The sequence below is a fragment of the Scyliorhinus canicula genome, chromosome 5 (genome assembly GCF_902713615.1).
Source record: "Scyliorhinus canicula chromosome 5, sScyCan1.1, whole genome shotgun sequence".
Lineage (NCBI taxonomy): Eukaryota > Metazoa > Chordata > Chondrichthyes > Carcharhiniformes > Scyliorhinidae > Scyliorhinus > Scyliorhinus canicula.
The window spans coordinates 125855386-125871522 of record NC_052150.1 but is presented as its reverse complement, the minus strand read 5'-3'; the positions used below and the strand labels follow the sequence as shown (position 1 = coordinate 125871522).

At 43.4% G+C, this 16137-nt stretch overlaps 1 protein-coding gene across 2 annotated transcripts in view; it reads left to right on the top strand.

The window, feature by feature from the left end:
• The window catches only part of poc1bl (POC1 centriolar protein homolog B (Chlamydomonas), like), a 94443-nt gene that overhangs the window by 24537 nt on the left and 53769 nt on the right, over nt 1-16137 (top strand). For both annotated transcript variants that reach the window (XM_038797585.1, XM_038797586.1), the window contains exons 3-4: nt 11766-11935; nt 14312-14501. In XM_038797585.1, the coding sequence (XP_038653513.1) occupies nt 11766-11935; nt 14312-14501 (360 nt within the window). The remainder of the gene's footprint in view (nt 1-11765; nt 11936-14311; nt 14502-16137) is intronic.

Genomic DNA, 16137 nt, shown 5'->3' with positions numbered 1-16137 from the left:
GGCTTTGATCTTTAAGTCATCTTTGTCTACAGGAATAGTGCCAGAGGACTGGAGGATAGCAAATGTTGTCCCCTTGTACAAGAAGGGAGTAGAGATAACCCCGGTAACTATAGACCAGTGAGCCTTACTTCTGTTGTGGGAAAAGTCTTGGAAAGGTTTATAAGAGATAGGATGTATAATCATCTGGAAAGGAATAATTTGATTAGAGATAGTCAACATGGTTTTGTGAAGGGTAGGTTGTACCTCACAAACCTCATTGAGTTCTTCGAGAAGGTGACCAAACAGGTAGATGAGGGTAAAGCAATTGATGTGGTGTATATGGATTTTAGTAAAGCGTTTGATAAGGTTCCCCACGGTAGGCTATTGCAGAAAATACAGAGGCATGGGATTCAGGGTGATTTATGAAAAATGAAAATCGCTTATTGTCACGAGTAGGCTTCAATGAAGTTACTGTGAAAAGCCCCTAGTCGCCACATTCCGGCGCCTGTCCGGGGAGGCTGGTACGGGAATCGAACTGTGCTGCTGGCCTGCTTGGTCTGCTTTAAAAGCCAGCGATTTAGCTTTGTGAGCTAAACCAGCCCCTATTTAGCAGTTTGGATCAGAAATTGGCTAGCTGATAGAAGACAAAGAGTGGTGGTTGATGGGAAATGCTCTGACTGGTGTCCAGTTAATAGTGGTGTGCCACAAGGATTTGTTTTGGGGCCGTTGCTGTTTGTCATTTTTATAAATGACCTGGAGGAGGGCGTAGAAGGATGGGTGAGTAAATTTGCAGATGACACTAAAGTCGGTGGAGTTGTGGACAGTGCAGAAGGATGTTACAAGTTACAGAGGGACATAAGATAAGCTGCAGAGCTGGGCTGACAGGTGGCAGATGGAGTTTAATGCAGAAAAGTGTGAGGTGATTCATTTTGGAAGGAATAACAGAAAGGCAGAGTACTGGGCTAATGGTAAGATTCTTGGTAGTGTGGACGAGCAGAGAGATCTCGGTGCCCATGTCCATAGATCCCTGAAAGTTGCCGCCCGGTTTGAGAGGGTTGTTAAGAAGGTGTACGGTGTGTTAGCTTTTATTGGTAGAGGAATTGAGTTCCGGAGCCATGAGGTCATGTTGCAGTTGTACAAAACTCTGGTGCGGCCGCATTTGGAGTATTGTGTGCAGTTCTGGTCGCCACATTATAGGAAAGATGTGGAAGCATTGGAAAGGGTATAGAGGAGATTTACAAGAATGTTGCCTGGTATAAGGGAAGATCATATGAGGAAAGGCTGAAGGACTTGAGGCTGTTTTTCGTTAGAGAGAAGAAGGTTAAGAGGGGACTTAATTGAGGCATACAAGATGATCAGAGGATTAGATAGGGTGGACATCGAGAGCCTTTTTCCTCGGATGGTGATGTCCAGCACGAGGGGACATAGCTTTAAATTGAGGGGAGATAGATACAGGACAAATGTGGTAGGTTCTTTACTCATAGAGAGTAGTAAGGGCGTGGAATGCCCTGCCTGCAACAGTAGTGGACTCGCCAACACTAAACACATTCAAATGGTCATTGGATAGGCAAATGGACAATAAGGGAATAGTGTAGAGGGACTTTAGAGGGGTTTCACAGGACGGTGCAACATCGTGGGCCGAAGGGCCGGTACTGTGCTGTAATGTTCTATGTTCTATGACAAGTATATCTTTCCTTAGGTAATGGACGAAATTATACACAATACTCCAGGTGCAGTCTCATCAAGGCTCTATATAATTGCAGTAAGACTCCTTTACTCCTGAACTCAAATCCTCTTGAAAGGAAAGCAACATACCTTTCACCATCTTAGTTCCTTGCTGTACTTGCATGTTAGCTTTCAGTGACTTATGAACAAGGACATCCAAGTCCCTTTTGAAGTTTAAGATTTAACACCCATGGCCCGTCATACCTCCAATGCCTCTCTGCTCACTCCCATTCCTCCTCATTTTTTTTTTTTTACATAGAATTTACAGTGCAGAAGGAGACCATTCGGCCCATCAAGTCTGCACTGGCGCCCGGAAAGAGCACCCTACCCAAGGTTAACACCTCCACCCTATCCCCATAACCCAGCAACCCCACCCAACACTAAGGGGAATTTATCATGGCCAATTCACCTAACTCGCACATCTTTGGACTGTGGGAGGAAACCGGAGCACCCGGAGGAAACCCACGCACACACGGGGAGGATGTGCAGACTCCGCACAGACAGTGACCCAGCCGGGAATCGAACCTGGGACCCTGGAGCTGTGAAGCGATTGTGCTAACCACAATGCTACCGTGCTGCCCACTCATATCCTCAATATCAGTTTTTACCCTTCAACCACCCTCCCAAGGCCCTTTATAGCCCGATGCCAACCCATGATCACTTCCCATCACCCTTGGCCAATCACGTCAACTCACCCAGTAACAACCATAGTCAGATTTCAGAACCCATGTTGAGATTAAATAAAGTTGCAAATAAAGTTGCAACAAAGCACTCTCTTTATAAAAAAAATTTACTCATTTGCATTCGTTCAACGATATCATCCTTTATACGAAAAACTTTTCATTCAATTGCATAAACCTTTCTAAAAACAAGCATTGACTTCATAGTCCAACTTCAGAAGAGTCCATGACCACTGCCAATCAAGCTGTGAAACAACAGGCGCCTTACTGAATTAATGGACTTGTGAAATCAATCCTGCAGCACTAATTCAGCCATGGTACCTCTAAGGCTTAAGTCAACATTACAGTGAAATAGCAAGCAATCATTTTTTTTAATACTCCAGATATTCAAAGATGTAAAGAGCAGGAGTTTCAAATGCCTTGACAGTGTATCTTGACACTTTTGACAGTTGTTTTTGTCAGTTCTAATGAGCTTCGCAGTTCCATAAGTTAATATATTTTTTAATGCACAATCATGCCTAATTTTAGGAATCCTAAAGGGCATCTAAGCACCCCAATGGTGTTTCAGGACCATATTCAAAGGGGTGCCTTACCTCTCAAAAAGAGTACCTGGCTACCAAAACAAATTAAAGTTCAGACCTGCCACTACTAGGCCTAATCTGCAGTTTCTGACTTCTCTCACACATGAGGGGAAGCAGCTGCTCATATCTACGGGTTGCTACCTCAGTGGAATGTGCATATCCAGGTCTTGTCCCATCCCTGTGAAAATGGTAGGTGCCGTGTTTAGGGGAGGGCTTCTTCTTCTGCCATTGTTACCACAATAGAGAGGCTGTCTGTAAATCAAGTCCACAGTAATTGAATGGAGTAAGATTTATGATGTAATGGAATTGTAATGGAATATATTATTAATTTGCAATGAAAATATAAACATGAATGATCTATCGTGCACCAACAAACGAAAGCCAGTACCAAATTTGCAAAGTATATCGTTTCCATACACTGACTCATTCCATTGAACTGTAACCAAAGAGAAAATGGTGGAAAATCTCAGCAGGTCTGGCAGCATCTGTAGGGAGAGAAAAGAGCTAACGTTTTGATCCAGATGACCCTTTGTCAAAGCTAAAAGACATAGAAAGTGGGAAATATTTATACTGTGGGGTGAGGGAATGAAAGATGAAGGAGCTTTTAGCTTTGAGAAAGGGTAATATGGACTCGAAATGTGAGCTCTTTTCTCTCCCTACAGATGCTGGGGCAGCACGGTAGCATGGTGGTTAGCATAAATGCTTCACAGCTCCAGGGTCCCAGGTTCGGTTCCTGGCTGGGTCACTGTCTGTGTGGAGTCTGCACGTCCTCCCCGTGTGTGCGTGGGTTTCCTCCGGGTGCTCCGGTTTTCTCCCACAGTACAAAGATGTGCGGGTTAGGTGGATTGGCCATGCTAAATTGCCCGTAGTGTCCTAAAAAAGTAAGGTTGGGGGGGGGGGTTGTTGGGTTACGGGTATAGGGTGGATACGTGGGTTTGAGTAGGGTGATCATTGCTCGGCACAGCATCGAGGGCTGAAGGGCCTGTTCTGTGCTGTACTGTTCTATGTTCAATGCTGCCTGACCTGCTGAGATTTGCCAGCATTTTCTCTTTTGGTTTCAGATTCCAGCATCCACAGTAATTTGCTTTTATCCATTGAACTGTATTTTAGTTTTTTCTCTGCCCATTGAGACATTGTGTTGGATAACTAGATAATGGAAAGGTGGACCTCTGACTTCCTTCCACTCTGCTGAATTCCTAATCTCAGCTGCTGGCTCAAAGAAGTCTGCAAGAGTTGTGGAGAGTTTAGTTGGGTAGAGAATTTATGGCACATGGTGGGGGCATTCGGCCCATTATGTCAGTGGCAATCAATGAAGAGCTTTCCATCCTAAATTCCACTTCCAGCTCATGGTTGCCAATCCTGTAGCTTATGGCACTTCAAGTGGCCATAGGAGCATTTTAAAAATGTGATGAGGGTTTCTACCACTAGCATCATTTCGGGCAGTAAATTCCAACCCTTGCCTTCCCTGGTTTTCCCTGAACTCCCCTTTTATCCTTCTTGCAATAACTTGAGATTGGTATCCCCTGGTTATTGACCTTCTGCTATGGAAATAGGTCCTTCCTATCCAAACTATCTAGCGTATCTTGTTTTATACCTTTGTTGTTCGTTCTGGTGAGTGCGCTTTACACTCAATTGGCTCTGTTTTATTCCTTAGCTCTAGAGTCACCAGGTATCCTTATGATACCACCACGAGGTTCAAGTTCAAGTTCAGATCAATGACTCAATACACCAGTTAGTAAGGTTCAATCAAACACGTTTATTATTTACACAGTAAATCGATACTCATGCAACTAATACTAACGGACTAAACTATTCCTACCACTATAAGCCAATACCTATCTTCAATAAGGGAACTCGCTGGATCAGGGAACAATGACCTCGTGTTCTGTCCTGAGACTGCAGGCTTCCAAGTTGGTATGGGCTAAGGGGTCAGGAGTGTCTATTCTCGTAGCGTGCGTTGGTTGACACTTACTTGTCGGTGTAGCTGTTGGCCAGGCCTCTCCTTCTCACGGTCAAGTTCTTAGAGAGCTGCAGCAAAGGTGTTCTGCTGGGAGGGCTGGCTAAGAGAGTGAACTGAACTTGGGACCTGTCTTTTATAGGTCCCAGGGGCTTCGCGCCCTTTTGGGCGGACCCCGAGCTTACTTCCAATCGATTAGATCCCATACCAATCGATTGGTTTGAATTCCCCAATACTGGGGCCGTTTCTCGATCACTGGGCGGTTCTCTCTGGCTTGTTTGTCTCCTTTGTTTCAGACTCCTGTTGGCGCCCGAGAAGTCTGACCTGCTGTAGAATGTCCCAAATGTAGCTAATCGTTGTATCCATTGTTCCCGGGGATCACTCATTAATATGCAAACTGCTGGTTTCGGTGCTGTCTGCTTCCTTTGCAGACAGAATACACATGAACTTCTGCAAACTGCTTGTCTCTTTATAATTGTCCAGTTTTCCCTGCAACCTTTGCGTTCTTCCATTTTGTGTGGGGAAGTGGCCAACCCAGGTGGCTGCACCTTCCAACTTCCTGCATTGGTTCCCATCCCCCCCTAATGTGGCAGGGGGATGGGAACCAATGCAGGAAGTCGGAAGGTAGTAAAACATGGTCAGAAACAAAAGGCAGTAAGGGGGAAAGTGTAAGGCAGAGGAGCCATAGTCAAAACTCAAAAAGGGCGACAGTACAAGGTACAGTGACTGAGGGGAGCTCAGTGAATAAGCCCAGTAATACAAAAAGGAAGAAAATGGGAACTAAAAACATAAATGGTAAGCGACGCAGCAGGTTGTTACATGAAGATAGGGGTTCAACGACAAGGAAAATTAGGAGAAAAGTTGAGAGGAAATATAACTTAGGAGAGGTTATTGATCGAGGTGTTAAGATACAAAATAGAGGTATAAAAGCCAACATAAGTGTACTTTACCTGGATGCTCATAGTATCTGGAATAAGGTAAATGAGTTGATGGTGCAAATCATCGTGAATGACGATGATTTAGTGGCCATTACTGAAACATGGTTAAAGGTTGGTCACGACTGGGAGTTAAATATCCAAGGGTATCAAACTATTCGGAAGGACAGAGTGGATGGTAAGGGAGATGGTGCAGCTCTGTTATTTAAGGATAACATCCGGGCAATAGTAAGGGATGACATCGGTGCTATGGAGGATAAGGTTGAATCCATTTGGGTGGAAATCAGGAATAGTAAGGCGAAAAAGTCATTGATAGGGGTAGTCTATAGACCACCAAATAGTAACATTATGGTGGGGCAGGCAATAAACAAAGAAATAACTGATGCTTGTAGAAATGGTACAGCAGTTATCATGGGGGATTTTAATCTACATGTCGATTGGTTTAATCAGGTCGGTCAAGGCAGCCTTGAGGAGGAGATTATAGAATGTATCCGCGATAGTTTCCTAGAACAGTGTGTAATGGAACCTACGAGGGAACAAGCGGTCCTAGATCTGGTCCTGTGTAATGAGACAGGATTGATTAATGATCTCATAGTTAGGGATCCTCTCAGAAGGAGCGATCACAATATGGTGGAATTTAAAATACAGATGGAGGGTGAGAAGGTAAAATCAAATACTCGTGTTTTGTGCTTAAACAAAGGAGATTACAATGGGATGAGAGAAGAGCTAGCTAAGGTAGACTGGGAGCAACGACTTTATGGTGAAACAGTTGAGGAACAGTGGAGAACCTTCCAAGCGACTTTTCACAGTGCTCAGCTAAGGTTTATACCAACAAAAAGGAAGGACTGTAGAAAGTGGGAAAATCAACCATGGATATCTAAGGAAATAAGGGAGAGTATCAAATTGAAGGAAAAAGCATACAAAGTGGCAAAGATTGCTGGGAGATTAGAGGACTGGGAAATCTTTAGGGGGCAACAGAAAGCTACTAAAAAAGCTATAAAGAAGAGTAAGATCGATTATGAGAGTAAACTTGCTCAGAATATAAAAACAGATAGTAAAAGTTTTTACAAATATATAAGCCAAAAAAGAGTGGCTAAGGTAAATATTGGTCCTTTAGAGGCTGAGAAGGGAGATTTAATAATGGGAGATGAGGAAATGGCTGAGGAACTGAAGAGGTTTTTTGGGTCGGTCCTCACAGTGGAAGACACAAATAACATGCCAGTGGCTGATAGAAATTAGGCTATGTCAGGTGAGGACCTTGAGATGATTGTTATCACTAAGGAGGTGGTGATGGGCAAGCTAATGGGCCTGGCCCTGATGGAATGCATCCCAGAGTGCTAAAAGAGATGGCTTGGGAAATTGCAAATGCACTAGTGATAATTTACCAAAATTCACTAGACTCTGGGGTAGTCCCGGCGGATTGGAAATTAGCAAACGTGACACCACTGTTTAAAAAAAGGAGGTAGGCAGAAAGCGGGTAATTATAGGCCAGTGAGCTTAACTTCGGTAGTAGGGAAGATGCTGGAATCTATCATCAAGGAAGAAATAGCGAGGCATCTGGATGGAAATTGTCCCATTGGGCAGACGCAGCATGGGTTCATAAAGGGCAGGTCGTGCCAAACTAATTTAGTGGAATTTTTTGAGGACATTACCAGAGCGGTAGGTAATGGGGAGCCATTGGATGTGGTATATCTAGATTTCCAGAAAGCCTTTGACAAGGTGCCATACAAAAGGTTGCTGCATAAGATAAAGATGCATGGCATTAAGGGTAAAGTAGTAGCATGGATAGAGGATTGGTTAATTAATAGAAAGCAAAGAGTGGGGATTAATGGGTGTTTCTCTGGTTGGCAATCAGTAGCTAGTGGTGTCTCTCAGGGATCAGTGTTGGGCCCACAATTGTTCACAATTTACATAGATGATTTGGGGTTGGGGACCAAGTGCAATGTGTCCAAGTTTGCGGACGACACTAAGATGAGTGGTAAAGCAAAAAGTGCAGAGGATACTGGAAGTCTGCAGAGGGATTTGGATAGGTTAAGTGAATGGGCTAGGGTCTGACAGATGGAATACAATGTTTTTTTTTAATAAATGTTTTTTATTCAGTCTTCATGTTTTATATTGAACAAATTACAAATTGTTAGAGAGAGAGAAAAAAAAAAGAATACGCCAAAATTAACATATATATTTACAGGTGAGCATCTTCGTAGTAATAACTGTGGCCTCCCCCTTTTCGGCGGCATACATATTTTACATTCCCCAACATGTTTATTGGCATTTATTTAGTTTGGTTTTGGGCCTTAGCTAGCCATCAAACCCCCGTAACGAGCCCGTAGCCCCCCCCCCCCCCCCCCCCCCCCCTCCCCGCCGGCTACCTTCCCCCGACTATTCTTCCTCTTGTACGTTGGCCACAAACAGGTCCCGGAACAATTGCATGAATGGCTCCCACGTTCTGTGGAAGCCGTCGTCCGACCCTCGGATGGCGAATTTGATTTTCTCCATTTGGAGAGATTCCGAGAGGTCGGACAGCCAGTCTGCAGCTCTGGGCGGTGCTGCTGACCGCCAGCCAAACAGGATTCTACGGTGGGCGATCGGGGAGGCAAAGGCAAGGGCGTCCGCCCTCCTCCCCAGGAATAGATCTGGCTGGTCTGAAACCCCGAAGACCGCCACTATCGGGCATGGCTCCACCCTCACCCCCACCACTTTGGACATAGCCTCAAAGAAGGCTGTCCGATGGAATACAATGTTGACAAATGTGAGGTTATCCATTTTGGTAGGAATAACAGCAAAAGGGATTATTATTTAAATGATAAAATATTTAAACATGCTGCTGTGCAGAAAGACCTGGATGTGCTCGTGCATGAGTCACAGAAAGTTGGTTTACATGTGCAACAGGTGATTAAGAAGGCAAATGGAATTTTGTCCTTCATTGCTAGAGGGATGGAGTTTAAGACGAGGGAGGTTATGCTGCAATTGTATAAGGTGTTAGTGAGGCCACACCTGGAGTATTGTGTTCAGTTTTGGTCTTACCTGAGAAACTAGCGCTGGAGGGTGGGCAGAGGAGATTCACTAGGTTAATCCCAGAGCTGAAGGGGTTCGATTACGAGGAGAGGTTGATTAGACTGAGATTGTACTCGTGGAATTTAGAAGGATGAGGGGGGATCTTATAGAAACATAAAATTATGAAGGAAATAGACAGGATAGATGCGGGCAGGTTGTTTCTACTGGCGGGTGAAAGCCGAACTAGGGGGCATAGCCTCAAAATAAGCAGAAGTAGATTTAGGACTGAGTTTAGAAGGAATGTCTTCACCCAAAGGGTTGTGAATCTATGGAATTCCTTGCCCAGTGAAGCAGTTGAGGCTCCTTCATTAAATGTTTTTAAGATAAGGATAGATAATTTTTTGAAGAATAAAGAGATTAAGGGTTATGGTTCGGCTGCTCCGGTTTCCTCCCACAGTCCAAAGACGTGCAGTTTAGCTGGATTGCCCATGCTAAATTGCCCTTAGTGTTCAAAAAGGTTAGGAGGGGTTATTGGTTTATGGGGATAGGGTGGAAGTGAGGGATTAAATGGGTCGGTGCCGACTCGATGGGCCGAATGGCCTCCTTCTGCACTGCATGTTCTTTGTTTTAACAGATTACTAGAATTCCTATGAACCCTCTCAAGTCTGGTCACGTTCTTGTATTGCGATGATTAAAACTGCACGTCATGCTCTACCTATGGCCTAAAGAGTGCTTTATGTAGTTCTAACATAACCTCCTTGTTGTTGTATTTTTTGTTTTGGATAATAAAGGAAAGTGTCCTGCTCGTCTTATTAAGCATTTTATGTACTTTGCATGTGACCTTCAGTAATCTGTGGACATGCACTCCATGTCCCCTCTGTTTTCCTACACTTCACTATCTTCCCATTTATAGTGTATTTCCTTGCCTTATTTGCCTCCCAAATTGCATTACCTCTTACTTTAGCTGCATTGAATTCCATTTGTCACATTTGTGCAGCTTTGTGTCAATCACACAACCAACATTTTCTATGATCTGCAAACTTCCTCATTGTGCTCTTCATATTTAAGTTTGATAATTGATATAAACCATGAAAAGCAAGTGACCAAGCACTGAGCTCTGTGAACACCCACTGGAAGCAGCCTTCCAGTCACAAACGTACCCGTTGGCCATTACCCTTTCCTGCCTGCCACTGAGCCAGTTTTAGATCCAACTTGCCACTTGCCCTTGGATCTCATGGGTTTTAATTTTCTGACTAGTCTGCCTAATGTCAAAAATCTTGCTAAATCCTTCTATCCTAGAATTTATTCCTGGAATTTGTTTCAGAGTGCATTCCATCTTTTTCTTGGGAAAATTAGATTTATTTGAGGTTACAAGTTGATAACCTAAAGACATAAGAATAAAATATGCTCTTTGTGCTCGAATGTTTAGATTAATATTAAAAATTCAGCTATTAAAATTGGATTAACTTTATTGTGCAATGAATGTCGGAATTTATAGGTATTTGGTGCAGTAAGAGTTAAAAGCCTGAGTTAGTGTGTGACTGCAGCAGTCATGTTTTTAATATAAATCCTAGTTTGAAAGACCACTGGCTTGGGTCACTGTCTGTGCGGAGTCTGCATACTCTCCCTGTGTCTGTGTGGATTTCCTCCGGGTGCTCTGGTTTCCTCCCACAAGTCCCGAAAGTTGCGCTTGTGAGGTGAATTGGACATTCTGAATTCTCCCTCTGTGTACCTGAACAGGCGCCAGAATGTGGCGAATGGGGCTTTTCACAGTAACTTAAATGCAGTGTTACTTGTGACAATAAAGATTATTAAATTAAATCAGATAGATTTCTTATCTAATATGGCTTATTGTTAATATTTTATGTATGGTTTGAAAATATTTTTCTACTTGGTTTCCTTTTACTTTTCACCATTCCCTGAGCAAGCAGACAGGTCAACAATTTAATCCTAATATTGCTCAGTAATGTATCGCAAGGAAACATACAAGAGCAGTCAGTGGCATCTGATGTAATGGCCTCTGTCAATTTCCTTTATTCATTTATCTTCTTTCTTGTGGATAAGTATCTCCGCTTCAATATATGTTTGAGATGAGAGTGTTATGTGTGAAGACTTGCTGTCATGAACCTGATTTTATTGCATTCTGTGTTGCAGTGTACTGTAATACAAATACAGCTGTGGGTATTATTTAGTTATTTAATCCCTTTCCCTACTTCAGCTCTTTTCTCTACTGTTGTCATGCTTGATGTTCAAGATTAAAATGCTCATGTTTTTTAATTCTTGATTGTTATTACTGCAAAATTGGTCACTGTTTACAAATTAGGAGATTTCTGGCTTCCTGTTAGCACAATAATACTATTGTCCTGGAACCTGAAAGAAAAACACAAAATGCTGGACCATCTCAGCAATCCCATCTTTGACAAGAGTCATCCGGACTCAAAATATTGGCTCTGTGTTCTCTCCACAGGTGCCGTCAGTCCTGCTGAGATTGCCCATCATTTTCTGTTTTTGAATACTTTAATTTAAATATGATGTGGAGATGCCGGCGTTGGACTGGGATGAGCACAGTAAGAAGTTTTACAACACCAGTTTAAAGTCCAGCAGGTTTTTTTCAAATAACTAGCTTTCGGAGCACTGCTCCTTCCTCAGGTGAGTGGAGAGGTAGGTTCCAGAAACATTTATATGGACAAAGTCAAAGATGCAAGACAATATCTCTCCATTCACCTGAGGAAGGAGCAGTGCTCCGAAAGCTAGTGATTTGAAACAAACCTGTTGGACTTTAACCTGGTGTTGTAAGACTTCTTACTTAATTTAAATAGTTAGTGAAAGTATTCCGTGAATCAAAACTAAAATGATGCTTGCTTGGCCTTGTGAGCCGATTTTCATGACCATTTGAAATTCTGCTTCATTTCAGGTGCAGGGCTAAACAGTTCAATTATAGGAAACTTCCTACCACTTCTGTTGTTATTGCATTTTATAATGAGGCCTGGTCTACGCTTCTCCGCACAATTCACAGTGTGTTGGAAACCTCTCCTGCTGTTCTCCTTAAAGAACTCATTCTTGTCGATGACTACAGTGATCGAAGTAAGGACATTAATTATGTTTAGTGTATTTATGTCTTTGCAATATATTCAGACCAATATTGCTACCACACGGTATGGTGGATTATAATTCTAGCCTCTTTTTTTTTGGACAATCTGGTTCAGGTGCACCTCTCCGATGATTCCTCTCAACTTCAGGTTGAGAAAGACTGATCTCAAAGATGCTCTCACTCTCTCTCTCTCTCTCTCTCTCTCTCCCTCTCCCCCTCCCCACAAAGGAAAGTAGCCCGCTGAGTGTAGCACCATTCTCCAGATAACCTTTTAACAAGTTTCAGACAGATTATAATATTCTGGATATTATAAGGGTCCAGAAGTTCATTCCTCAGTAATGTACATCCCCACCAAAGAGTTTACGGAAACAGATTCATGAGTGAGCAATACAAAAGATGATGTTTTTATTCAGTGTGTGGCAATGACTTGTAACTTGCTGCCCACGAGGATAGCGGAAACAGGGACAATCAATTATTTCAAAAGAAAGTTGAATGGGAACTTGAGGAAAGTAAACTTTCAGGGCAAGCAGGGGAATGGGACTGACTGGATTTCTCTCCAGAGAGCTAACATGGATTTGATGGGCCAAAAGGCCGCCTTCTGTATTGTTATAACTCAATGACTCTAGCCATGCCATTAGTTAAACTCTTCCAGTGCAGCTGCAATCCTTGCATCTAGCTGGCAATGTTGAAAGTTGCCGAGAATTGGAGGACAAATACTGCCACACCGGTCTGTTCTTGATCATCAGTAAAGTGCTGGCAGCTGTTGTCACAGTGACACTTACTCAGCAAAAGCCTGCTCACCAGTGCTCGGTTTAGGTCTGACAGGGCTACTTGACTCTTGACATCATTAAACATTGATCCAAACATGGACAAAGCAACTGAATTCCTAAGGTGAGGCGGGAGTGAATACCTTAGTGATCAAAGCAATGTTTGACATTTGTGGCATCAAGTAGCCCAATTGAAATCACTGGGTACCAGGAACACTTTACACTGGTTGGAGTCATAATGTGCACAAAGAAAAATGATTGTGGTTGTTGGAGCCCATTCATCTTAGTCCCAGAACATTACTGCAGATATTCCTCAGGGTAGTGTCCAAAACCTCAAACCACCTGCAGTTGTTTCACCAATGGCCCCCTCAAACAAAAGAGAATCTAACCATCTCTCGTCTTGGCATTACTGTCCCTCATCAATAACATTCTGGGGTGATCATTGACTAGAAACGTAGTACTTACAGGCTGAGACTTCTGCAGCAATTAACCCAATTCCTGACTCCACAAACCTATCATAAAAGGCATAAGTCCAGAGCATAATGAAATGTTCTCCACTTGGATGAGTGTGGTTCCAATAACACTTAACAAGCTTGACACATCCAAGATAAAACAGCCCATTTGATCAACACCCTCCACTACCTTAAACATTCATTCCCTCCGCCACAAACGCACTTTGGTCATGGTATGTACCATCTATACGATTCAATGCAGATACTCGCTAAGGATCCTTCAATAGCACCTTCCATATCTATTATCTGTAACACCTAGAAGACCAAGGGCAGCAGATTTATGGAAACACCATCACCTGAAAGTTCCCCTTCAAGCCATATACCACCCTGACTTGGAGTGCAGTTCCTTCACTCTCACTGTGGAACAGCCCTGGAACTCCCTCCCCATCTACACTGTGGGAGTACCTACACCACATGGGCTGCAGTGGTCGAAGAAGGGTCAACACCATTTGCTGAAGGACAGTTAAGGGCAGGCAATGAATGCTGGTCTTGCCAGCGAAGTTGATATCCCTTTGCCTCACAACTGGATTGTTTACCATTTATAAGATGTACTACAGTTGAACAGTATCTTCAAAACCCTTGACCTGTCCCAGCTAGAAGAGAAAATGCTTTGGAATACCATCTACGAGTTATCTGTTGTTATGTACCATCCTGACTTGGAAATATCTGGATATTTCTTCATTGTCACTGAGTCAAAATCCTAGAACTCCCTACATAGCAACACTGTAGGTGTTCAAATGCAATGGTTCAAGAAGGCGGCTCATCACCACCTGCCTAAGGGCTATTATTGATTTGCAATAATTGCAGACCTTGCCACATCATAATTACAAAATATTTTGTAGAACCACCCAGCTGTCTAAATGGTGCTTAAGTTTAAGTTTTTTTATGGTCATTCTCATAACAAAGCCTAATAATGTAATAACATCTCATAGTTAGCTATTTTTGTTCATGTTATTTGTGTAAAACCAATGCCCTAGTTATTAATATTTGTGTATAGAAAAAGTGTTGACTGTTGCAGCATTTTGCTCTACACTGGCCTGAAAGTAATCAATGCAAACTAGATAATGCCGTTAATCATTGAATATTTTAGTTTATCTGAAGTCCCAACTGGAGCAGTATATCAGTAACCTTCAGCGAGTGCGTCTTATTCGAACCAAAAAGAGGGAGGGACTAGTACGTGCTCGTTTGATTGGTGCAACCTTTTCTACTGGCGATGTGCTCACATTTCTGGATTGTCATTGCGAGTGTGTCCCCGGATGGCTGGAGCCAATGTTAGCCAGGTAAGATTATGTATATCTTTGCTTCAATGTAATTTGGTAAATGTCAACAAGAGTCCGCCTCGCCGAATTTTCACAAAATGTTCTGGATCATTGTGTCATTTCCTTCTCCTCCATGTATGGCTTTCCTGCCCTGTGTGATAAATGTAGGAATTTCAGATATAGTGCAGTAAGGGTTAAACACCCGGTATGACCGCTGCAGTAGTGTTTTTAAAGAATCCTGGTATGAAAGGTTTTGGGAGCCAGAGGTGCAATTAAGGTATCGGAAAAGCTTGGACTAATAAGAGTTTTGTTTGGATTAAATGGGGTTCCCTGTGGAGTTAATTAGATACATTAGGTGCGACTTAACAGAAATGAAACCGAGTCCTGTTTTGGACACATAGGCCGAGTGTTTCCCGGCGCTTGCAGTGCCAAGAATGACCCCACTATTAAAAGGGAAACTGCTTCAATTCTGGGTCTCGGCGAGGAATGCCCCATTGAGGCCGCACTTAGGCTCATTTTCTTCACTAATGGGCTTAGCTTGCCAGTACAAGGCAGGATCGGGGCACCACTTTTAAATGGCTCACCGATCTCTGGGCCCCTCATCTTGGACTCCGGATCCCCTAAAGCTCCATTCTACTAATTAAGGGGTCCTTGACCACCTCATAAGGGCAGGGCATCCCCAGGCCTGATCCCTGGCATGGGTATGATGCCACCTTTGCATTGCCAGCCTGGCATTGTGGAAGTGCCCCTGCCAGCTTTGCAGTACCACCTGGGCATCCTGGCATTGCCAGGGTGCCAGGCTGGCAGTGCCACTGCGGACATACTTAGCTTAACTTGTATTCAAATATGGATACCTCATTGTGGGCGGACACCAGGTTATGATGCCTCACAAGCTCTCGTTTGATCTCGCGAGGCGTACCGAGCTTCGCACTGGCCTTGTCGCATCCCAAGTTCGCCGCGATGAATGAAATAAAAGAAAATCGCTTATAGTCATAAGTAGACTTCAAATGAAGTTACTGCGAAAAGCCCCTAGTCGCCACATTCCGGCGCCTGTTCGGGGAGGCTGGTACGGGAATTGAACCGTGCTGCTGGCCTGCCTTGGTTTGCTTTAAAAGCCAGCGATTTAGCCCTGTACTAAACCAGCCTGTTACATGAGGCCGTTACATCGTGTTACATCGTGCCAATGTGTTTCAGATTGGTAAGATGATGTAATTAATGGGAGGAGCTAAGGTATCAGGCATTTTGCAGAAAAGCAGTTTTGTTGAGATTTAGATTAGGATGCGAGCAGAAGTCAAGCGACTGCTCCCACTGCAGTTCAATTAAAGATATGTCAGTAGATGGATCGCAGTTTCTTTCCAAGCAGTTCAGAATTGTGCGACTGCAAGGTATAGTGAAACAAGCTGAGAAGCAGCTTCTGAAGAAATCCAGCCAGACTTCCTGACAAGTTTCATGTCTACCTCTTACAACAGTCTCAAAGTAGAGTATCCAGATATAGCATAAGAACTAGGAGCAGAAGTAGACCATCTGGCCACTTGAGCCTGCTCCGCTATTCAATAAGATCATGGCTGATTTTGTTTTTTGAGGACTCAGCTCCACTTACCTGCCAGCTCACCATGACCTTTTATTCCTTTACTGTTCAAAAATTTTCCACCTTTGC